Source organism: Diceros bicornis, chromosome 26 (genome assembly GCF_020826845.1).
Source record: "Diceros bicornis minor isolate mBicDic1 chromosome 26, mDicBic1.mat.cur, whole genome shotgun sequence".
Classification (NCBI taxonomy): Eukaryota; Metazoa; Chordata; class Mammalia; order Perissodactyla; family Rhinocerotidae; genus Diceros; species Diceros bicornis.
The window spans coordinates 5,129,890-5,153,281 of NC_080765.1; the positions used below are offsets into that span (position 1 = coordinate 5,129,890).

The 23,392-nt window shown below is 55.1% G+C and overlaps 2 protein-coding genes and 1 long non-coding RNA gene across 9 annotated transcripts; 1 reads left to right on the top strand and 2 right to left on the bottom strand.

Annotated features, from left to right (window-relative positions):
* POP7 (POP7 homolog, ribonuclease P/MRP subunit) lies at positions 1–8,403 on the bottom strand. Of its 2 annotated transcripts, none has more exons than XM_058569112.1 (2): positions 7,757–8,403; positions 1–702 (listed from the first exon to the last, which is right to left on the bottom strand). In XM_058569112.1, exon 2 carries the CDS (start codon positions 690–692, stop codon positions 270–272), a length of 423 nt encoding a protein of 140 aa, XP_058425095.1. In that variant the 5' UTR covers positions 693–702; positions 7,757–8,403; the 3' UTR covers positions 1–269. The 2 variants fall into 2 exon arrangements, with proteins under 2 accessions (XP_058425095.1, XP_058425094.1); XM_058569111.1 differs by lacking the exon at positions 7,757–8,403 and adding an exon at positions 920–1,195.
* A 4,584-nt stretch (positions 8,404–12,987) lies between these two features.
* GIGYF1 (GRB10 interacting GYF protein 1) lies at positions 12,988–21,280 on the top strand. 6 transcript variants are annotated; one of them, XM_058569113.1, is made up of 27 exons: positions 12,988–13,074; positions 13,786–13,931; positions 14,012–14,072; positions 14,188–14,315; positions 14,411–14,540; positions 14,641–14,736; positions 14,899–15,010; positions 15,122–15,281; positions 15,596–15,636; positions 15,856–16,026; positions 16,263–16,516; positions 16,647–16,755; positions 17,238–17,375; positions 17,583–17,683; positions 17,896–18,067; positions 18,174–18,340; positions 18,457–18,557; positions 18,643–18,759; positions 18,901–19,001; positions 19,215–19,297; positions 19,389–19,550; positions 19,631–19,858; positions 20,126–20,313; positions 20,408–20,568; positions 20,664–20,830; positions 20,913–21,042; positions 21,134–21,280. In XM_058569113.1, exons 4-27 carry the CDS (start codon positions 14,281–14,283, stop codon positions 21,184–21,186), a joined length of 3,177 nt encoding a protein of 1,058 aa, XP_058425096.1. In that variant the 5' UTR covers positions 12,988–13,074; positions 13,786–13,931; positions 14,012–14,072; positions 14,188–14,280; the 3' UTR covers positions 21,187–21,280. The 6 variants fall into 6 exon arrangements, with proteins under 6 accessions (XP_058425096.1, XP_058425097.1, XP_058425098.1 ...); XM_058569114.1 differs by having other exon boundaries at positions 20,129–20,313; XM_058569115.1 differs by having other exon boundaries at positions 19,395–19,550.
* Positions 13,070–14,680, bottom strand: LOC131422152 (uncharacterized). The gene is made up of 3 exons (XR_009224038.1): positions 14,565–14,680; positions 13,492–13,607; positions 13,070–13,157 (listed from the first exon to the last, which is right to left on the bottom strand). It is a non-coding gene; the product is annotated as an uncharacterized LOC131422152 (long non-coding RNA).
* Positions 21,281–23,392: the final 2,112 nt, after the last annotated feature.

Here is a 23,392-nt window from a genome sequence, read left to right on the forward strand (position 1 = left end):
TGGGGTGGCCAGATACTAACACAACGTGATAGTTTTTATTGTATAGGACAATGGTTACAGACCACAAAGATTCAGAAGACCCCCTGCCTGGGCCCAACAAGAGACAATACTCCCCCTGTCAATTCAGTCTTCTGGGCTGGGAGGGGACAGGCTTCTTTTTCTTACATGGCTCACGTGGGAGGTCCATGACAGTACTCAGCACAAGGAGAGCCACGTCTGAGCTCAGCTGTGTGAAGGGGGGTGGGTAAGGCAAGCCGGCCTCATTTCAATTACTTGGGTGTGACCCTGAAGACGCGGATGTGGATGGCCGAGTTGTTGCGGATGCGGGTCAGCGGCTCTCGTGTATCAGTCTCTGGTTCCAGCTCATCGACAAGCTCCACGGTGGAGGTATTGGCAGCCACCTGCAAGGACCCGAAGCTGCCTGCCTGCAGCTGTAGGGCAATGTTGATGGCTCGGTTGATAGCCAGGCCCAAGCCGTGAATGTAGATCTCAGTGCATGAATTCTGACCCCGTGCCCCGCCGTCCAGCAGCTTCTGGCAGCGGGCCAACTGGGCCTTAAAGTCAGTTTTCATGTTGACATAAATGTCATTGGGCCTCCGGGGCAGGCGGTGGGGCAGCCTCTTCCGAAGGGTGTACTCCACCGGGTCCAGCTCAGCCTCGATGGCCCCGCGGGGCTCTCGGTTTTCTGCCATGCTGTGTGCCCTGGTACGGGAAAGGGACGAGATTAGCGAGGGTGACAAGCGATTTCACCTCCTTTCCTACTCCGTTTCCTGCCCAAAGGGTGCAGCCGGGAGGGGGCGCACTCGACGCCCTTCTTCCCTTCCAGCCTCAGTCCCCTCCCACCCCCGGTTCTCAGTTCTTATTCATTCATGACATCAACCCCAACCCCAGGCCCCCGCCGCCCGTTCCCCGGGCCTACTCTCTCCGGTCCACAGCACTCTCCGCGCGCAGGCGGCCCGCTCCCCTGCCGGGCCACTCAAGCGTTGCGCCGACCGGCCCGAACAGAGGGCACTGCCCGCGACCCCCAGGCCCCAAGAAGGGAAGAGAAGGAAGGGGTCGCACAACAGGAACGTCAGATCGCGAGCGCCCCGTCGGCGCCTGGAAACAGCGGCAGAGTGCACGTGCCTCATCCCCCGCCCAGGGCCGCGCGATCCACGTTTCGCCTTCCCGGCCTCCGTCCTCCCCGCCCCTTTCCTAAGCGCTCGCGCGACCGCGCGATGTGTCTGAGTAACGCGAGGCTTCCGGGGGTGACGGGGTCTACCACGCGTACGCCTGGGAGGCGGGGCGCGGGGGCAGGGGGCGTGTACCACGTCGCAGCGGGGGAGGGCCTAGAAGGGGGAGGGCCCGCTTCCCTTAGGCCAGTCCAAATGCCCCGCCCGCGGAGGGGTCTTGAAAGGGGGAAAGGAGGGAAGGAGGCTATTCTAGGGACGTGGAGGATTTGAGGGAGGGTCTTTTAAAGTTAGAGACGGTGGCGAGTTCAGGAAAACGTGATCCCGAAGGGCCTGACGGCAAGTCTGGACTCCCGCCTCCATCACAGTTCCTTCCTGTGGTCAGAGGAGGCGTGGCGGAGTTGGCAGCGCTGACCTCCGGGCCAAGGTCCCTGTTGCCCAAAGACGGAGGGGGGAATTGACTGGCGACGCCGGGCCCTCGGCCGACGGCGCCCCGCGACTCCCTTGCAGTTCACAGGGACCCATCCCTCTCCCCTATCGCTTGCCGAGCTGACCCCCCTACCCCCAGGCCAGCCCTTGGGGACCCGCGGCTCCCCTGGGGCACGCTGACCCACCCACACTCCTCAACCGTCGCGAGCCAGTTCTGCCGCTGCCCGCGACCCGGGAGCAGGGACGTGCGCCCCCTGGCGGGCAGGGTGAAGTGGCGCGCGGGGGTCGTGGCTCCCCAAGGCCAGTGGGAGGGGTTTCCTCTGCCGGGGAGGGGATTCTCTGCCCAGATTGGTGTAGCTTCTGGAGAGTGTCCTTCGGATATGAGTTAGACCTGCATCGGGGACCTGGAACTACTGTACGCTTGAGTTTCCCCATCACTCAAATGGGGACAATTCCTGTCTTGCCATTGGGTCGTGAAACCCACTATAACCTTGCAAACTGTAAGCCTACACACGTGCGTTGGCATTTTTATGCTCCTTCCAGACCCCTCTCTAGTTGCCTAGGGTGGAGTCTGAGCCCATTTGACTGGAGGCTGGAAAGAGGTGGGATTCCTGAGAACTTCTCTCCCAGCACCATTTAAATCCTGTACTCCTTTTAGCTTCAGATTCTTTGGTTAATCACAGATTTGGGGGGTTATGAGGGGGTGAGGAGGAAAGGCTGGCTACAACCCTATTCAAATTGCCTCAGAAGTGACATCTGAGCTGAGTTTTGATGGATAAACAGGAGTTCTTCAGGGAACCAAGAAGTATTCTGGAAACACTGAACAGTATTTTAAAAAGAATGGAAGCATAATCTAAGCTCCCACCTCAAGGAACTAGAAAAAGAAGAGCCAAATAAAGCCAAAGTGAGAAGGTGGAAATAATAAAGAGCAAAAATCAATGAAACTGACCATGAAAAACCATAAAGAAACTCAAAGTAAAAGCTGGTTCTTTGAAAACATCACTAAAATTGATAAGCCTCTAGCAAAAAAGAGAACAAGAGAAAGAAGACGTAAGTTATGATTATCATAAATGAAAGAAGGGATAACACTAAAGGTCCTTCATACATTAAAGGATGCTTCGAGAATAATACAAACAACTCTACATCCATAAATTTGAGAACTTAGATGAAATGGACCAATTTCTAGAAAACCACAAACTACCAAACTCCCTCAAGATGAAATAGATCATCTGAATAGTCCTATCACTATTAAAGTAATTAAATTCATAGGTAAACCTTTAGAAAAAGAAATATCTAGGCCCACATGGTTTCACTGGTGAATTCCACCAAAAAAAGAAATAACACAAATTCTACACAATCTCTTCCAGAAAACAGAAGAGGAAGGAACATTTCCCAACTAATTTTATGAGACCAAAACCAGAAAAGACAATACAAAAGAAGAAAACTACGGACCAATATCTCTCATGAACAAAGATGCAAAAATCCTCAACAAGATGTTAGCAAATTGAATCTAGCAGTATATAAAATGAATTACACACCACAACCAAGTACAGTTTATTCCAAAGATGAAGGACTGTTTCAATATAAGAAAACCAATCAATATTATCTACCATATTAATGAGCTAAAAAAGAAAAATCACATGATCATATCACTTGATGCAGAAAAACCATTTAACATAAGAATTTAGCACCCATTTATGATAAAAATTCTCAGCAAACAAGGAATAGAAGGAAATTCCTCAATCTGATAAAGAGCATCTACAAAAAACTACAGCTACCATCATACTTAATGGTAAAAGACTGGACACCTTTCTCTTAAAATCAGGAACAAGGCAAAGATGTCTTCTCTCACCACTCTTATTGTTGGAAGTTCCAGCCAGGGCAATAAGGCAAGAGAAGGAAGAAACACAACTGTTTCTATTTGCAGATGGCATGATTGTATACGTAAAAAAATTCCAAGGAATCTGCAAAAAACTCACGGAATTAATGAGTTTAGCAAGTTTGCAGGATACAAGATTGACACACAAAGTCAATTATATTTCTATACACTGGCAATAAACAAGTGGAAACAGAAATTTAAAACACGATACCATTTACAATCACTCCGAGGGAGGGGGAGGTGGGAGAAATATTTAGTTGTAAGTCTAACAACACATGTACAAAATCTGTATGCTGAAAACTACAAAATGCTGATGTAAGGAACCAAAGAAGATCTAGGTAAATAGAGAGATATACCATATCCATGTATTGGAAGATTCAACATAGTAAAGATAACAATTCTCTCCAAACTGATCTGTAGGTTAGGTTTAATGCAATTCCTATGAAAAGCCCAACAAGAATTTTTGTAGATATAGACAAGTTTATTCTAAAATCTATATGCAAAGGCATTTATTCTAAAATCTATGTGGAAAGGCAAAGGAAGTAAAATAGTTACAGCAATTTTGAAAAAGAAAAACTTGGAGTCACAATACCTGATTTTAAGACTTACTCTATAAACACAATAATCAAGACAGTGTGGTATCTGCCAAGGGATAGACACAAAAATCAATTAAAAGGAATAGAAAACCCAGAAACAGATTCACACAAGTACAGGCAGCTGATTTTCGACAAAGGTGCAAAAGCAGCTCAATGGGGAAAGAACAGTTCTTTACAACAATTGGGCAAATAGGGAAAGAACTGAACCTCAGCCGTATACAAAAAATTAACACAAAATGGATGGCAGATCTAAATATAAAACGTAAAACTGTAAAACAGAGGAAAACATCTTCATGACATGGGGTCGGGTGAAGAGTTCTTAGACACAACTCAAAAAGCACCATCCATTAAAGAAAAAATGATAAACTGCACTTCATCAAAATTAAAAACTTGTACTCTGTGAAAGACCATATCAATAGGATGAAAGGAGAAGGCACAGACTGGGAGAAAGTAATCGCAAATCACATATCCGACAAAAGACTTGTGTCCCGACTACGTAAAGAACTCTCTAAACTCAACTAAACTTAAGCTAGAAAACAAACAACCCAATTAGAAAATGGGCAAAAGTCTGGACCAGACACTTTAGCAAAGATGATCTAAGGATGGCAGATAAACACATAAGATCTTCAACATCATTAGCCATTAAGGAGATGCAAGTTAAAACCATGATGAGATACCCCTACATGCTTATTAGAATGTCTAAAATGAAAAACCTTGACAATGCCAAGTATTGACGAGAATGCAGAGGAACTGGATCTCTCATACACTGCTTGGAGACGTTAAAGGGCACAGCTACTCTAGAAAATAGTTTGGCAGTCTCTTCTAAAACTGAACATACGCTCACCATGCAACTCAGCAACAGCACTCCTGGGCATTTAAAGACATATCCACAAATGTGCATGGCAGTTTTATTTGTAACAGTCCCAAACTGGAAACAACCCAAGTGTCTTTCAATGGCTGACTGGTTCACCAAACTGTGCTACAGCCATACCATGAACCACCACTCAACAATAAAAGTTGGATTGAGGGGACCTGTTAGGCTGTTGGAATACTGGTGACATCATAGAATACTGTGCTAAGCAGCTCATAGTTTAGCATGGAAGGCAAATGAGATGTGCAAGAGAGTGTGACCAGTGCTCAGGAGGGAGCACGTACAGGATTTGGTGGACCCCCAAAGAAGAACAGCCAATATGACCTTGGAGCATCTAAGGTTTTCCAAAGGAAGCAACGATTGAGCTGAGGCAGGAATGTCTAGCAGTGGGGCTCATATCCTGTGCAGTCCCTCCTGTTACAACCGATACGTCTGGAAGGACTGAGCCCTGGGAGATACGGGAGAAGAGGAGGAACCAGCAAAGGACTCAGCAGGAGCAGCTAGTGAGGTGGGAGGAAAACCAAGGGAATACAGTGTCCTGGAAGCCAGGTGAAGAAAGCGCTTCCTGGACCGGAGTGACCGGCTGTGTCACATGCTGTTGACAAGCCACATAAGATAATGGACCAGTGGACTCAGCAATGTGGAGGTCATTGGTGACTAGACAAGCAGTTACGTTTGGTTGACCGAAGAACTTAGCTCATGGCAGAAAGTAATTCTGAATGCAATATATTAATTTTAGGGCCCATTTGTCTGATAATTAACAGTAAGCACAGTTTATGAACTATCACTCCATGATTCAGACTGTGTGTCTTTTCATGATATCTAAAATACGTTTTCCAAACTTTGACATCCAGATAAATATGAAGGTTCACAGTTTAGGTGGGTGAAGCCAGGCTCTGTAATAAACCAATTTGACACTAGATGGTCCTTATCTTTTTGTATTTCATCCAAGGCGAACACCACAGAGGAATCTGCCATTAAGGAAAAAGGCAGGGGGCCGGCCCGGCAGCATAGCAGTTAAGTTCGCGTGCTCAGCCTCGGCGGCCTGGGGTTTGCAGGTTCCAATCCCAGGCTCAGACCTACGCACTGCTCATCAAGCCATGCTGTGGCGGCATCCCACATATAAAGTAGAGGAAGATGGGCACAGATGTTAGCCCAGGGCAACCTTCCTCAGCAAAAAGAGGAGGGTTGGCAATGGCTGTTAGCTCAGGGCTAATCTTCCTCACCAAAAAAAATAAAAAGCAAGAAAGAAAAAGGGCAGAGCTCAGCTGTTTAGTCCTCCTGGAGAACTCCCTTTCATCTCCGTTAATCATCTAACCAAATCTCTTTGTTTAGTTCAAAAGCTTGCAAATTTAAAACAACACAGATCGAGACATTTTACAGTGTTGCACCTGAATAAACAAAAATAGTTTAGGTCCAAGTGATTTCTTTGTAATTTTTAAGTTCAGTATGGGACATTAAGAGTCTGATTTCATAGTTTCCTTTCTCAGAGGGCCCTCCTATGATTCAATTTCTAGCGTCATCTGCAGCAGCAGCATTCCCACTTTACAGTGAAGGAGAGTACTTCTCCAGGGTCACAAGCTGGTCCAGAGGGAACCGAGGCCCCGGAGTCCCAATGTGCTCTTCTTGTGTTGCTGCATCTAGTAGGTGCTATTCTCCGATCAAAAACATTTTCGTGGGTCCGGCTGGGTGGCGTAGTGGTTAAGTTCACATGCTCCACTTCAGCGCCCCGGGGTTTGCAGGTTCGGATCCTGGGCGCAGACCTATGTACCGCTGATCACGCCATGCTGTGGCGGCATCCTATGTACAAAATAGAGGAAGATGGGCGCAGATGTTAGCTCAGAGTTCATCTTCCTCGGCAAAAAGAGGAAGACTGGCAACGGATGTTACCCCAGAGCTGATCTTCCTCACCAAAAAAAGAAAAAACATTTTCGTGGTGGCATTCGAGGCCCTCAACTGAAGTTCACTTCACTTCTCATCCAACTGGCAACTCTCGTCATCTTCTCCCACCAGGTGGATTGTGGCTATTCTCAAGCCCATGCCCACTTTTCCTAAATCTACCCAAATCCTGCCCTTCTTTCCAGCTCAGCACAGGCCACAACTGTCCCCAGTTGCTTCCACTCTACAGAGGTCCCCTTCTTTTTCCTCTGTACCATTTGTCTACCATAATCTACAATCTCATATTTGCTGATTAACAATTAAAACATGCTAAAACCTCGTTTAGAGGTTAGGCTGCCGGCAACTTCAGCCACCCCCAACACAATCTAGAAAAGTTAAAAAACAAACAAAAAGCAACAACAAAAGCTTTTGAGTAAGAAAAAACAGCTGTCATAAAGTTAAGAACTTTATCCTGGGAGAAGTCTGTGTTGATACATTTTCAAACAGTGTTAACAGCCTGAAGGTTGTGGATCCTGTGGAACCAGGAGCCCCTATTAGCTAACATTCGTGGAGTGCCTGCCCTATGCCAAGCACGTGTTAAGTGCTTTATCACACAATCCAGAGGAGAGAGAGATTAATGAATGTGCCCAAGGCCACAGTGAGTAATGGATGGAACCAGCACTGGAGCCCTTGCTTTAAACAATTGCCTTTCTAGCCTGTGAGCAAGCAGCTTGACTGACAACACTGGAGCAGGAATCCTGGCTGCAGGAAACTGGAGGGAACTGAAAAACGCAGACGCTAAAACTCCAAGGGCACAGAAGCCTGCGGGGTACCTGGCGCAGGACAAAGGACCTTCGTGGGAGCTCCCGCGGTCTGCGCTCCATTAAGGCACAACTGTCCCCCGTGGGGACTCAAGTTCCAGGTCAGAACTTACCTTCCTCTGTCTGGAGGAGGATTGCTGTGTATTTGGTAACCGCTGCTTTAGGAAGCTGGGACGTAGAATATACATTTTGGAATGACTTCCAAGGAAAATGATGAAAACACACACAAAGCTTTTTCATCCTAAAAAGTTCCGGAAAAGTCATTCTCAAAAACCTCTTTTCTAAACAAAGGAGGTGTCAATCTACGTCGCATATTTGCATAGTAGTTTCTCTCTTTTCAAAGCCTTTCACATTCACCTATTCTAAATGCTTTCAGCACCCCGGGATCGGAGTGGAATGGGGGCCGGGGATGCGACGGAAAGCAGCATTAACATCTCACTATAAAAGAGAAACTGAGGCTCAAAAGCATCAATTCCTTGGCCCCCGAAGTCCAGGAGCTAGTCAGTGGCGGAGCCAGACGAACTCCAGCTCTTACCAGCCAGTACCACCTCAGACTATTTCTAAATCATTCGGTTCCTCACTTATTTCATGTATCCCAGGCCGTCGGATGGACACACCACTTGGAGTGTCCGGTGTCTCCTTCAATCCAAGCGGGCTCCCTGGAGGAAGTCGACTGGCCGGGAGAGACGGGCGAGGTCACTGTCGGCGGCCTCCGTCGCGATGGTCGCGCGTCACGTGCCGAAGGGCAGCGCAGGGTGCACCCGGGGGACCCCACCCTCCCCCCGGGGCCGCAGCCGGCCCCACGTCACGTGACGAGCCGGGCTCCCGGGTCACGTGCCGGGGGGTCCGGGGGCGGCGGGCGTCCGGGCCGCGCCCGTTGGGCAGGCAGGGAGCGCGCGAGGCCGGCGGGTCGGAGCGGCCGGAGCCGCGGAGGCAGGCGGCGGCGGCGGCGGCGGCGGCGGCGGCGGCGGCGGGGGCGGCCCCGCGGCCCCGCGTCCGCGTCACGTGGTGCGAGGCGGGCAGCCATCTTGCTACAAACACAAACAGAGAGGAGCGGCCGCCGCGGGAGCGCCAGCGCCCCCTCCCCCGCCGCCGCCGCCGCCGCCGCCGCCGCCGCCGCCCTCCGCCCGGCCCGGAGCCCGCGCCGCCGCCGCCCCCCGCCGCGGTAAGCGCTCGGGCCCCGCGCCCCCGCCCGGCCCGCCCCCGACGCCGCGGCGGCCGCGCCGAGCCTGCGAGAGCCAGAGCGGGCGGGCGGCGCGCGGGCCGCCGGCGCGGACCCTCCCCCGGCCCCTCCGCAGGCCGCCCCCGCCCCGGCCCCGCCCGCCCGAGCCTGCCGGCGGGCCCCGCGGGAGGCCGGTCCCTGGGGGGCGGCCGCAGTCGCCCCGCGCCCCCGCCGCCCCCTTCCTGAAGGGCACGCCGTCCTCAGGCCGCCCGCCGCCCTCCCCCGCGCCCCTAACGGCCGCCCCTCGGGCCCCCGCCCGGCCCCCGCCAGGCCCGACCCCAGGGCCCGGCGCGCCCCGGAGACTCCCCAGCGTGCCGCCGGGGGCTTGTCGGCGACGGCCGGTCCTGCGGCGCTGCGGTCCGGGCGTTCGGTGGCTTCGGCTGCCGGGGGAGCCTCTCCTCTGCCCTCGAGCTCTCCGGCCGGGTCCTCACCTCAGTTTCCCTCCAGCGAGCGGCGTTAGTGCTTGGTCATTGGGGTCTCCTCCCTCACCTCGGCGTTCCCCGTCGCCAGGCTGGGCCCTTCCCAGCCCTTCTCCCCTGATGCAGCAGCCCCCTGGCCCCGCACACTTTGCCTTGAATATTTTTTCAAGTTAACTTTAAAGAGACCCTCGTCTCGCACCTCTTACCCGGTCATGGCTAGAATTCCCAGTAAGCTGTCAGGTCTGGTCCAGCAGCGCGCCCGGCCCTGAGAGATGCTAAATCAATACTTGTTGGCCGCTTCTTTCCTCCGCCCTCGCCGATCTGACTCCCCTCTTGCTTCTTAAGGCTGCTTTCCCAAAAGACCAGCAGCCTCCGCACAGCCTCTCCGCCGCCCCTCCGAGCTGACACCCCGGTTGCTTCTTAGCCTCCCGCCCCTTATCTCTGCAGCTGAAACACCATGGGTACCACCAGGCGGGTCCCCTGACTCCCCGCTCGCAGTGCGGGAGTTGGCTGTCTGGCTTTTTTGTCTGTGCTGATCCCTGTGCAGCCCCAGGCCCCCCACCCTCACCCTGGCTCCAGTTTTCTTTCCTAGACTGTGGGTCTCTCATGGCATTGGGAAGGGTTTGGGATGGATCTGAACTTTGTGTTGCTGCTGTGGCCTGGGGACCAGGGTCCTCAAGAGTCTCTTTGGTGATTACCGTCAAGTGAGTTCTTAGACCTCTGGCCTGCCTTTTTCAGCCGGTGGAAGCGTGAGTCTTGTGTGCGATTTGATGAATTAAAGGATCTCAGTTTGCCTTCGATTTTACTTCTGTGGTTGGAGTTTAGGATGGAAAAAAGAGCCCCATTTTAGAGCAGAGGAGAGCAGAAGGGGTGGCTATAGGAAGGATTTAAAAAATTCTAACGAGAAGTTTAAAGTGGTTTAAAACTCACAAAGTATGCTTGCGAGTTTAGGGTGGTTCCTACTGCTTATGCAGCCCTTTCTCCAGCCTCGGATAGAGTGTTTGGGGCCATCGGGGTCCCCCGTCCCGGCAGCTGCAGCCTCCCTTCCTTGTTTTACCTGGCTGGAGCCCAAGACTGGGCAAGTGGGCAGAGGGATCAAATGAGGTAAAGTGTGGAAGCGCTTTGAAAACTGTTAACTAGCAGACAGATGCCAAGGGGCGTTATTTGTCATGATGTCTCAGAGAGTGGAGAGCTGGGATAACTGACCTGCCGGGAGGCATGCAGGCTTGCACCCCTTTTAAGCCTCAGAGTTCTCATCCTACCGCGCATGGAGAATCTTTCCATCTTGAGAAAGGGTGGAGTCACCTCCAACAGGCTTTGGGCTGGGCATTGCTCAGACGTTGGGGGATTTAGGCCTCTACTTCTGTTAATAGTGATACCTTTCCGTGCCAAGGCACACTGCTTTGGATCGGGGCTAATTTTAGGGGTGATGGAATGAGGAAATAATGTTCTTTACTTAGTGTGTACCGGGACCGCTTCGTCTGTGGATCTTTTCCTTCTTCCATGAGTTCTGAACCCCAGAAAACAGGCCCTGCTCCTGTTCCCTGAAGCCTCTTGTGAGCACCAGGACCAGTGTGTGTCCTCTCCCCTTGGCTCCGGCAGGGGGCAGCCTTTTAATAGCAATACAGATGCAAGGGGAGTGAGGGTATACTGAGGCCAGAGAGAAAAAACGCGGCCTGGGAGGGAGCAGATGGACTAGGCAGACAGATGCGTAGGGCGGGCTGAGGGTTGGGGGCGAAGCTGGAATGAGCCTGTGAGGAGACCCTTGGATCAAGTAGCCTGGAAAGGATGCTGTCCCCAGTCCTCTACCTGCCACCCCTCCTGCTCTTTCCTTCACTGGAAAGGGATCCAAACACTTGGCTTTGAGAGTTTGTGATAGAGAAACTTAAGTCACTTTTTTTTTAATTTATTCTTTTCTCGAGGATTTCCCTCCTGGCAGGATTTCAGATTTCTCTCATGGGACAGTGTAATTAGGGATGATTCCCTTGTTCTTCAGAAGGGAGAATGAACTAGAGTAAATTTGGTTTTTCTTGTCTTCCATTCTTCCCCATAAACAGAGACTAAGCATTACCTGTGCTGGGGCCTAGAGAAGTGTTTCTCAGCTGTGACACTATTGATATTTTGGGCCAGATAATTCTCTGTTGGGGGCGGGGTGCTGTCCTGTGCATCGTAGGATGTTTAGCAGCATCCCTGGCCTCCACCCACTAGATGCCAGGAGCACTTCCCAATCATGCCAACCAAAAACGTCTCCAGATATTGCCAGATGTCTCCTGGGGAGCAGAGTCGTCCCGGTGGAGGCTTTGAGGAAGCATGTGGAAAAGACACCTGTTTGGAGGGGTGGAAACTGTGGGGCAGCATGTGTACTTCCTTTAGCCTGAGGAAGGGCCAGGCAGCCAGCAGCTTCTAGGACCAGGCCCTCCTGTGGCTGGGCCTGCACAGAGACGGGGCCTTTCTCTCCAGCTGCTGCTCTGCTTCCTTTCTGCACTGACTGCCTCTCCCTTGCCTCTGCAGTGTCCCTGCTTCTTGCCTTGGGAGCCGCTTCTCCTCAGTTTGCTCTTTACAACCAGGACAGAAGGGGGAAGGCCAGAAGTGGAGAGCACCGCGTTGAGCCGCCTTTACCGCTCCCTGGAAGGGCGGGGGGTGAGTGGTCCCCTTTTCTGTTCCCCTGTCCCCACAGCAGCCTTCCCTGCCCACAGGACTCGTCTGTCCCTCTAGAAGTCCCTCTCTTGAAGTGAACTGGAGGAGGCTTAGAACAGCCTCTGCACAGGTTTGTTTGAAGGAATGTGAGGTGTTTTTCTTGGAGTAGGGAAGACTTAGGTCTGCAGTTGCTATCCCCAAATGTCTTTTTTTCCCTAAACTTTTTTTTTAGTGGTGGTAAAATATACCCCATTTTAACCATTTTTAAGTGTACAGTTCTATAGCATTAAATACTTTGACGTTGTTGTATAACCATCACTACCATCTGTCTCTAGAACTTTTTCATCTTCCCCATTTCAGCTGAAACTGTTCCCATTAAACATCAGCTCTTCACTCTGCTTGCCCCCGAGCCCTGGCACCCACTATTCTACTCTCTATCTCTCTGAATTTGACTCCTAGGAATCTCATATAGGAGGAATCGTACAATATTGGTTTTTTTGTCACTGGTTTGTTTCACTTAGTGTAACAGCTTCAAGGTTCATGTTTTGGCCAAATTACATAAAGGTGGTAATGTAGAAAGGATTAACCTTATTCTGCTGTCCTGGGAGGCCTACTTGAATCCAGTGAAAGGAAGAGCTTTTCAGCAGACTTCTCTTCTCTGCCGGCCGTGTGTGCCTGCTCCATCACCAGAAATGTCCAGCTGGGGCTGTTGTAGAAGAGATGCCCATGCCAGGGGAGGTCAGCCCCGCTCTAGATGGTTTCAGAAGCTGCATTTCACCCTAGGATGCTGGGATTTGGGGAGTGGGTCCTTTGTCTGTCATGGAGTTTGCTTCGTCTTCCTGTCTGCTGTTGTGGGTGAGAGCCTCTTTCCCTTGGCCCCTCTGGTGGAAACCCTTCTTCCTTCCTTCCCAGAGTTGTGCAGTCTTGGAGTTGATGTGAATTGTGGAGGTGCTCCGGTCCAGCCTCCCCCACAGCCAGTGAGGGCAGCCCTCGTGCAGCTCCCTGGGACCCTGCCCGCCCATCCTCTGCTTGGAACCACAAAGGATGAGTCGCCTCCTGAGAGTCTTTTGCACTGTTCTTTAAAGGGACAGGTCACTGCCACCGCTGCTGCTTCTGTCAGCCTCAGTAACTCTGACCTTATTTCTGCTTTACGGTGAGGAGCCTTCTTCCCAGCTTGTACCATAATAACGTGTTCCCTCTTGGCCCTTTGTGCTTACGATCAGGGTCCTCCTGATCCTGGGGAAGGGGACTGAGTGTTGAGTCTTGTTTGGTCAACCAGCCGTGGGTGCACTGGCTGGACTTGTCTGCCCGGGTCCTTCAGGAGTACCCCCACTCCCCTGTGTTGGGTTTCTTCCCAAACTGAGTCCCTGGATTCTAGCTGCCAAGCAGCCAGCCCTGAGTTTTTTCAGGAGGGAAGTAATTTTACTCCCAGATTAATTTCTAATCCTTCTTTCCATAACTGACCATTTTTCTCAAGAATATTTGTGGTTCCAGTGAGATTTTGCTTGTTTGTTTGTTTCTGTTTTATCTGTGTCTTGAACATCTGTGCATACGTTAACCACTCTCTTACCGAATACTGTGCCACACGGCGAGAGGGCTGGGTCCTAGAGAGGTGCCTGCGCGTTTTCTGCCACGCCACTAGCTCCTCAGTCGGGCTTTGCTGAGTGAGTGAACTGCTCTTGAGGCCTGACGTGTTGGAGACAGAAAGGAGGAGGAGGGGCTGTGGTCCCCTGTGCTGGATAACCAGCAGCCTCCGGGCAGCTGTGAGACTCCCTGTTATGCAGGACAGAGGTGGGTCGGAAGCAGGGAGGCCTGTCTGACCCGTTAATTTAACCCCACCTTCTTCCCCTCATGTCTTGTTAAGGATCTTTCCCAAATGTGAGGGTCCCTCCCCGGCACCACTGTGGTCAGACCAGCATCCCTTGGGGACCCTGGTTCACTCCAGCATAGGCCCCTGCCTGAAGAGAGCCCAGCCCGCACCCTACCTGCTTCCTGGAGCAAGGCTGCCAGGTGAGTCTGGGGTGGAAGGAGGGTTCCCCCTGCGGAAGCTGGAAGGAGCCCTAGCTGCCCTGTTTCTTCCCTTTCCCCAGGTCTCCCCGCATCGTGACTCTCTGGTCGACTCATGGTGTGAGTGGCACGTGGCTGGCTTAGGTGAGTCCTTTTAGAGCCTATTACTGTGCCCACCCAGTTGGGGACCTATTCCTCATTCTCTCGGGGTTTTCTGGGTATGCTGCCTCCAAGGCCCTGTGTCCCCATACCTCCCTAGGTGTTTGGAGAGTGAACGCCAGGTCCTCCCTCCTCTGCTCGGCCCCTCTGACCTCTAGGACCCGCCCGCCCCCCCCCCCCCGCCAGCTCCACAATGGCAGCAGAGACCCTCAACTTTGGGCCTGAGTGGTGAGTCAGATGTGCTTTGGGTGGCATGGAGAAGCTGGGAAGAATAGGGTTGCTCAGACTCCTGTCTTTCTCTTTCCCTTGTGTCCCTTTTTTAGGCTGAGGGCCCTTTCTAGCGGTGGCAGTGTGGCCTCCCCACCCCCATCCCCCGCCATGCCCAAATACAAGCTGGCTGACTATCGCTACGGGAGAGAGGAAATGCTGGCCCTCTATGTCAAGGAGAACAAGGTAGGGGGTTGGGGGAGTATGTACCCCTTGCCTCTTTGGCCTCAGCAGTGAAGAGGGCCCAGGAGCATGTGGTATCTTGGCTCTCCTGCCCTGTTGACAGGTCCCCGATGAGCTGCAGGACAAGGAGTTTGCTGCGGTGCTGCAGGAGGAGCCGCTGCAGCCCCTGGCTCTGGAGCCCCTGACTGAGGAGGAGCAGGTGGGGCTGGGCGGGGGGCAGCTGTGGGTCAGGGTGCTAGGTCTCCACCTTGGCGAGGGGCTGGAGTTGGGTGGACGGGCAGGGGTTAGGTTGCGGTTCTGGACAGGGGTGGGAGCGGTCGGGTGCCTGGGTCCTCACTGCCACCCCTGGCTCCCTCCTCAGAGAAACTTCTCCCTGTCCGTGAACAGTGTGGCTGTGCTGAGGCTGATGGGGAAAGGGGCTGGCCCCCCCCTCGGTGGCACCTCCCGTGGCAGGGGCAGCACACGGAGCCGAGGTAGAGTGGGTGATGATGTGTTCTAGGGGCCGGCAGAGGTGGGGCCCGTGGTCTTAAGGATACAGAGGGGTGATCTGGTGGTTTCCCATGTGCCTCTCATCCTTTCTCCAGGCCGCGGCCGCGGTGACAGTTGCTTTTACCAAAGAAGCATTGAAGAAGGCGATGGGGCCTTTGGCCGAAACCCCCGGGAGATCCAGCGTAGCCAGAGTTGGGATGACAGGTGCAGGCTAGAAGGAGGTGGCATCGAGGCAGAGCAGAGAGAAGCCCTGGGGTTAGGTCCCAGGGCTGCCTGGAGTGGGAGGGTTGGGTCTGTCATTATAAGACGACAGGAGCCCCACCAATGAGCCCTGGTCAGAGGTGTCTGTGGCCCTGTCCTTTTCCTTCTGATTCTCGTGGTATCTGTTTGTCCTGGGACCATCTGCTCTGTGCGCCCCCTTGGGCTCCCTCCCAAGCCTGACTTTTCCGTAGTTTCCTGTCCCCCCCGTATCCCCTGCCCCTTCCTCAGGGCAGAAAGGGCAAGGCATGCAGAGCTCCTGCAGGTTGGGGCGGGATCTTTCCTTTGACCAGCATCTTTCCCTCCTGCAGAGGCGAGAGGCGCTTTGAGAAGTCAGCCAGGAGGGATGGAGGTATGGAGTGTGGCCAGGGTGGTGGCCAGGCCCTGAAGGTCATTGAGAGGTGGGGGGAGGATTGAAATGGGTGACCCCACTTAGAGGGATGTTTGCTGGGGCAGGTGGGAGGGCAGGAGGACCCGGAGCTGGGCTCTTCTTTACCAGCAAGGTTTATGGTAAGAGTCTTCTGGGGACCATGGGTGCCATTCGCTGACTGTGTCTTCCCCTGTCCCTAAGCACGATCCGGGTTTGAGGAGGGAGGGTCTGGCCCGAGGAAGGAACATGCCCGCTCAGATAGCGAGAACTGGCGTTCTCTCCGAGAGGAGCAAGAGGAAGAAGAGGAGGGCAGCTGGAGACTTGGGGCAGGACCCCGGCGAGATGGCGACCGCTGGCGCTCAGCCAGCCCTGGTGAGATGGGGGCTAGATGGATGAGGTGGGCAGTGGGCAGCAAGCGCTTCACAGGAAGTGGGCTCCGGTGGCCAGGCCGGGGGAGCAGAAGGCTTTCTGGAGCGGGGGAGGGGGTGGGTGGGAGAGCAGTCCTGGAAGTGCCGGGGTTCCCGGGGGTCCTGGGGAGCAGCAGAAGATGGAGGCTCTGGTTCGACCAGGATACCGATTCTCCTTCTCCTCCGACTTTTCCTGCCCAGATGGCGGCCCCCGCTCTGCTGGCTGGCGGGAACATGGGGACCGGCGTCGCAAGTTTGAATTTGATTTGCGAGGGGATCGAGGAGGGTGTGGTGAAGAGGAAGGGCGGGGTGGGGGAGGCAGCTCTCACCTCCGGAGGTGCCGAGGGCCTGACGGCTTTGATGACGACAAGGATGGGCTCCCGGAGTGGTGCCTGGACGATGAGGATGAAGAGATGGGCACTTTCGATGCCTCTGGAGCCTTCTTGCCTCTCAAGGTATCTGTGAGGAGGCGAGAGGAAGGTTTCTATTAGAGGTTGGTGGGAACCTGCCCTGATGGGGTCCTCTCACTCCCCTCGTCCATCTTCTCCCCCTCATCTTCCCATCGTGTTCCCTAACCCCATGCAGAAGGGCCCCAAGGAGCCCATTCCTGAGGAGCAGGAGCTCGACTTCCAGGGCCTGGAGGAGGAGGAGGAAGAGCCTCCCGAAGGGCTGGACCAGGAGGGGCCTGAGGCAGGTAAGCCTGGGGCTGGGGCACGCATGAGGCCTGAGGGTCCCTCACTAGCCTGGGCACTGGCTGGCCATCCGCCTTGAGGAGAAGGCTGCTTTAGAAACTCAGGAAAGCGAGTGCTGGCAGATGTGGGGAGGAACCCGGAAACAGCAGGGCTCAGTCTTAAAAGCAGTGTGGCAGATAAAAATCAAGCATCAAAGGTAATCAGAATGACCTTTGAAAATCCCTTGAAGAGTCTGCAGAAGACGGTATTACACCTGTGGTATTATGTATACAGGCCTGGACAGTGACGTGGACACATGTCCCCTATCGTAGGGGCAAAAGAGTAAATGTGCACCGTGGGGTTGGTGTTAGTTCACTCACTATTAGGTGAGTTAACTTCAGTTAAGGCCCAAGTTTTGGCCACAGAGGGAGGGTTTGTGCTAAATCATTTTTAAGGCTTTCCAGCTCTTTGGTTTTCAATTCTGGTAATTACCCTTCTTTTTCAGGTGGGAAGGAACTGACCCCTCTGCCTCCTCAGGAAGAGAAGTCCAGCTCCCCCTCCCCACTGCCTACCTTGGGCCCACTCTGGGGAGCTAATGGGGAAGGTGGTGACGCTGTGGAGAAAGACCTGCTGGCAGCTGAAGGTACAGCCAGAGGGCGGGGGCCGCCCTTTCCCTGGAGCCCGGGGCTGGTGGGGAAAACGCTTCCCTTCCTTTGGGAAGGAGGTGCGCGGGTTGTTTTGGTTGGGGCTAGAGTTAGAGCCTGCTTTTCTGAGACGAGGCTGGATAGGGGACTGTCTCACCTCCTTCTCCGGACCCCGCATTCTACTTTGCTTTCTTCGCTCCTTCTAGGAGATGATATGAGGGGAATGCAGCTAAGTCCTGCGGTGGGCTCACCCCCTGGCCCACCCGGAGATCTGGAAGATGATGAAGGCTTGAAGCACCTGCAGCAGGTGTGGGGGCCTAAGAAGGTTCTAGGGATCCTCCCCAACCGGGGACAGAGAGCCACTGTTCCATCTGTCCTTGCCCCTATGCCAGGCATTTCCCTGTCTGTCACGCTGTGTGCGTAACCTGAGCTCGTGACCCCACGCTGATAGCCCAGCCCCATCCCCATCCCCATGTTGCTGGGGTTGGGCCGTTGAGCCTTCTCTCCCTGGGCTTCCAGGAGGCGGAGAAGCTGGTGGCCTCCCTGCAGGACAGTTCATTGGAGGAGGAGCAGTTCACAGCCGCCATGCAGGCCCAGGGCCTGCGCCACTCTGCAGCTGCCACTGCCCTCCCCCTCAGCCACGGCGCGGCCCGGAAGTGGTTCTACAAGGACCCGCAGGGGGAGATCCAAGGTGCCCATGGGGGGCAGGGGGCATGCAGGAGGGGGCGTGGGGACACCATTCTTGTTCCGGGCTTCTCTGGTGCACATCTGACTGCAGTCCCCCTTCCCTTGTCCAGGCCCTTTCACGACACAGGAGATGGCGGAGTGGTTCCAGGCAGGCTATTTTTCCATGGCCCTGCTTGTGAAGCGGGGCTGTGATGAGGGCTTCCAGCCACTGGGTGAGGTGATCAAGATGTGGGGCCGTGTGCCCTTTGCCCCGGGGCCCTCACCACCCCCGCTGCTGGTGAGCATACCCCCCTTGGCATGGAGCAGGAAGGGGAGGTGGGAGTCATGGCTGGCAGCAGGTGGTGCAGAGGAAGACAAGGTCAGAGCCACGGGAACGCTCTCCTTCTCTCTCAGGGAAACATGGACCAGGAGCGGCTGAAGAAGCAACAGGAGCTGGCGGCGGCGGCCTTGTACCAGCAGCTGCAGCACCAGCAGTTCCTTCAGCTGGTCAGCAGGTATGGGGGGCCTGGAAGGGCTTGTCAGTGGGGCCAGGCCCTGGCTGTGTGGCCTGCCTCCCGACACCTGTGTGCGTCTCTATAGCCGCCAGCTCCCGCAGTGTGCGCTCCGGGAAAAGGCAGCCCTGGGGGACCTGACGCTGCCACAGCAGCAGCAGCTCACCACGTTCCTGCAGCAGCTCCAAGCTCTCAAACCCCCCAGGTCTGTGGGCTGCTCTGTCCATCTCGTCGCAGTCTCTATGTGGCTGCGTGTGTGTCCGAGCCCTTGGGGTATGTAAAGCGGGAAGATGGGGCAGATCAGAGATGCATTTAAGGTGTTGAGGATCAGTGCTTTGCTCCTCAGAGGTGGGGACCAGAACCTGCTCCCGACGATGAACCGGTCCTTGTCGGTGCCAGATTCGGGTTCCCTCTGGGACATACATACCTCAGCCTCATCACAGTCAGGTGTGTGGCCAGCCAGTCCCTGCCCCAGCCCTTGAGCTCTCCCTCCCTGGCCCGACTTGAGTCCCGATGCTGCCTGCCATGTCTGCCATGTCCCCTGCCCCCCGCCTGGCGGTCTCTGGGTGAGCAGAAAAAGCGCGGGTCTGCCCCTCCCCTCACGCTGCTCCGGCGCCGGGGACCTGAGCTCCCTCCTGCAGCTGCCTTTGCCTCCTGCAGGCGGTGAGGCCAGTCTTTGGGACGTACCAATTAACTCTTCGACTCAGGGTCCAATTCTAGAACAACTCCAGCTGCAACATAAAGTGAGTAGGCGTTCTTGGGTGTCAAGGGCCCGCCAGAGGCAGGGCAGGCCAGGTACCCCAGGCCTGACGTCTGATCTCATGACCGTGTCAGTTCCAGGAGCGCAGAGAAGTGGAGCTCAGGGCGAAGCGGGAGGAGGAGGAGCGCAAGCGCCGGGAGGAGAAGCGGCGGCAGCAGCAGCAGCAGCAGCAGCAGCAGCAGCAGGAGGAGCAGAAGCGGCGGCAGGAAGAAGAGGAGTTGTTTCGGCGCAAGCAGGTCGGGGTCCAGCCAGCCCTCGCCTGCTGGCCTGAGCCTGGCGCCGGGCCGTGCGCCTTCACTGTATCCCTTTGGTTCAGGTGCGGCAGCAGGAGCTTCTGCTGAAGCTGCTGCAGCAGCAGCAGGCACTGGCCAGCGTCCCCGTGCCGCCTGCGCCCAGCTCCCCGCCCCCACTGTGGGCTGGCCTGGCCAAGCAGGGGCTCTCCATGAAGACGCTGCTCGAGCTGCAGCTGGAGGGCGAGCGGCAGCTGCATAAGCAGCCCCCACCTCGGGAGCCATCGCGGGCTCAGGCCCCCAACCACCGTGTGGTGAGCAGGCCGGGCCCTTCCCTGGTTGACTGGCACCTTTTAGGCCCTTGGGAACCCCTTGCATTCAGCTCCCAGCTGACCCCAGCGTGGGGGGATCAGTGAGCCCAGACTTCCAGCCTGAGTGCTGGCCTGTGTCTGACTCTGAAGGATTTCTCTTCTGTGTGGCCCTCACCATGCTACCCTTTACCACCTAAATAAGCCACCTACTTAGCTTTCTTGAGTCCGTGTGTCCCTGTTTGGGCTGCCCTGACTTCCTGCCGTCTGTAGCAGCTTGGTGGCCTGGGCGCTGCCCCCCTGAACCAGTGGGTATCTGAGGCTGGGCCGCTGTGGGGCGGGCCCGACAAGAGCGGGGGCAGCAGCGGCAGCCTGGGGCTCTGGGAGGACACCCTCAAGAGCAGCGGGAGCCTGGCCCGCAGCCTGGGCCTGAAGAACAGCCGGAGCAGCCCCTCTCTCAGGTACCCACCGGGGCTGCAGGGTCCGCACGAGGGCTGGGGCCAGACGGGTGTGGAACATGAGCTGATTCCTTGCCTGATTCACTGTCCCACTCAGTGACTCGTACAGCCACCTGTCAGGTCGGCCTGTGCGCAAAAAGACAGAGGAGGAAGAGAAGCTGCTGAAGTTGCTGCAGGGCATTCCCAGGCCCCAGGATGGCTTCACCCAGTGGTGTGAGCAGATGCTGCACACGCTGAGCACCACGGGCAGCCTGGATGGTACAGGCGGCAGACCCTGGGAGGCCGGGCTGGGCTGGGCTGGACTTCCAGACCTGCATCAAGTGGGCCCTGACAGAGCCCATCCTGTCCCATAGTGCCCATGGCTGTAGCGATTCTCAAGGAGGTGGAATCCCCCTATGATGTCCACGATTATATCCGTTCCTGCCTGGGGGACACGCTGGAAGCCAAAGAATTTGCCAAACAATTCCTGGAGCGGAGGGCCAAGCAGAAAGCCAGCCAACAACGGCAGCAGCAGCAGCAGGTAAGGTTTCCCAGAGCCCTGGCTGGTGGGGTGCCCTCCTGGCTTGTCCTCTGGCTCTCCTTCCATCTCGGGTGCCTTGCAGGAGGCATGGCTGAGCAGCAGCTCCCTGCAGACAGCCTTTCAGACCAACCACAGCACCAAACTCGGCCCCGGGGAGGGCAGCAAGGCCAAGAGGCGGGCACTGATGCTGCACTCGGACCCCAGCATCCTGGGTAAGTGGGGGGTGGGGCCAGGAAGGAGGCTCTTGCTCAGCGCGGGGCAGGATCCTGGGAGAGTTCACACCTAGCTTCTCCCCGGCTTCAGGGTACTCCCTGCACGGACCTTCTGGTGAGATTGAGAGCGTGGATGACTACTGACCAGCCCGTCCCACCAGCCCCCTGGGCTGTCAGCCAGGGGCAGCAGCAGCAGCAGCTTGGACCCTTGGGTCCCCAGCCTGCAGGCTCCCCGCAAGGAGCATAGGAGGAAGCAGGGGCAGGGTCCCCAGCACTTGTTACAAACCACACGATGCACCTTAACTCACCCACCACGAGGCACTTTACAGATTGGGGGCAAGGGGTTTTTTTTCCTTTTCTTTTTTTTAAAATTTTAAACAGCATTGAAGAAAATGTTAGGAGAGACAAAAGAAAAATTGTTGAAAACTAGACTCTAAGTACCCCTTCCCCCTCTGGGGATAGTGGGGATGACAATGGAAGGTCCACAGAGGTTCCTTTTTTTTTTTTTTTTTTAAAGAAAAAAGAAAAACAATGAAAAAAAGGTTAGGAGACTGAAAGAAAAAACACACTGTTATTTTGGGGCACTGGGTACCTGGGCCCCACAGACCTGTCCTGCCTGGCCCCCAAGGCTGCACTTACCCTCCCTGCCACGCAAGGTGGGCCATTGGGGTAACTGGAAGCTGGGGTGCCAGCAGTTTGCACAGCGAGGCCCCCTCAGCCCCGCCGGCCGGACCAGCTGTGAACGGCTTCCTTGTTGCTGTGACTGTGGCAGAGGTGTCTGGGGTGGGGGCCAAAGTAGCCCCAGGGCTTTGCTGCTTTGGGGGAAAGTTGCACAAATGGGCCGGCCACCTCAGCTCCGGGGCTGCCAGCCTGTGCTGGCCGACGGGGTGGACGGGAGAGGGCCGGCTGGTGCCAACCTCATCTGGCTGTCGGGGCAGCAGGACTTCCACTCTGGCCCTGGTGAGGGGCTTCCCCCACTGCTGCCATTTCGGGGGAAGGCCTGGAGGTGAAGCTGAGAGCCCCAGCTCCCTGCCTTGCCACATGAATGTATTCTTTGGGCCACAAGCCCCTGCTGCGCCCCCTGCCTCAACCCTGAGCAAGGTGGGGGGTGGAGCAAGCTCCTCCAGCTGGAGAGAGGCACCACTTGATGACTTGTTTCTCCTGTGAAGAGGCAAGAGGAGGGGGCTAGGAGGCCAAGGGAGTGGGCAGCTCCGGGCTTTGGGTCGCAGTGTGGGGGCTGGTAGAAGGGAACCCCACCTGCAGCCGGCTGTGTGAGACGTGGAGCACGCAGCTCTGCCCCAACCCCTCCATTGACCAAATGGGAGAGGAGCAAGTGGCCTCTCCCCTTCCTGCTCCCCTGATGCGTTTTTAATGTTGGGTAAGGTGGGGGCTTAAGAATAGAAGTGTCTGTCTCTCCTGGGTCAGGGGTAGGCCACCCTTCTATTGCTCACCGACTTCGTATTCCCAATCACCTACCTGGGTTTGTCTCCATTAGTGTTTTTTTTTTTTTTTTTTTTTTTTTTATTAACAGTTGTATCTTTTGGGTTTCTCATCTAACTTCTCCCATCGACCTCATTGCTCAGAGCGCAGTATTAGGGCAAGATTCTGCCACTGCCTCCCCTCCATGAATGTATTTATCCTTCCTGCCCTGGGGAAATGGGGAGTGGCCCCAGTTTTCTTTACCCATCCATCCCCAGAGAGGTGACTTTTTTTTTTTTTTTTTGGCACCAAAGTGGCAACTGGGTCAGTGTTGGGGGATAAAGCTGGCTTCGGGGGTGGAGGGTCCCCCTCCACCTGCTTCTCCCTGGTTTCAACAGTGTTAGCGTCCGTGAGAAGATAATATTCTCTCTAAAGCAATAAGGGGGTGATGGGCCAGGGGGAAATGTCTTGCTGCTGCTGGCCCCCCAGCTCCCCCTTTCCTTGCGCCAGTATTTGGCGGCATTAGAGGTGTGGGGGGAGTACTGTTGTGACTGAATGTAACGCCCCCACCCCTGCTGCAGCCAATGCAGGGGGAGGGGGATGACTCTTCCCTGTCTCTTCCTCCTCCCCCCACCCCCCCAGCGAAAGCGACTTTGAACTTAGGGGGCCCTTGAGCCTGGAGAGGCCTTAACCCTGTGAGGAAGTGTAGGGGGAGCCCTCTCCCACCCCCATCCCCTTCTGAGAGTGGTCAATGTTTACAAGCCCCTGAGCCCCCCAGCCCAGGGACTCAGCCCCACTGCTGTCCTTTCCCAGCCCGTCTTCCTGGGCCCCAGCTGCTCTCCCACCCTTCCTGGGGTTGGGGTGGGTGCAGGGGTCGTTCCTGTGCCCTTGTCTGCCTTGTACCTGCAATTTTCCCCCACCCTCACCCGGT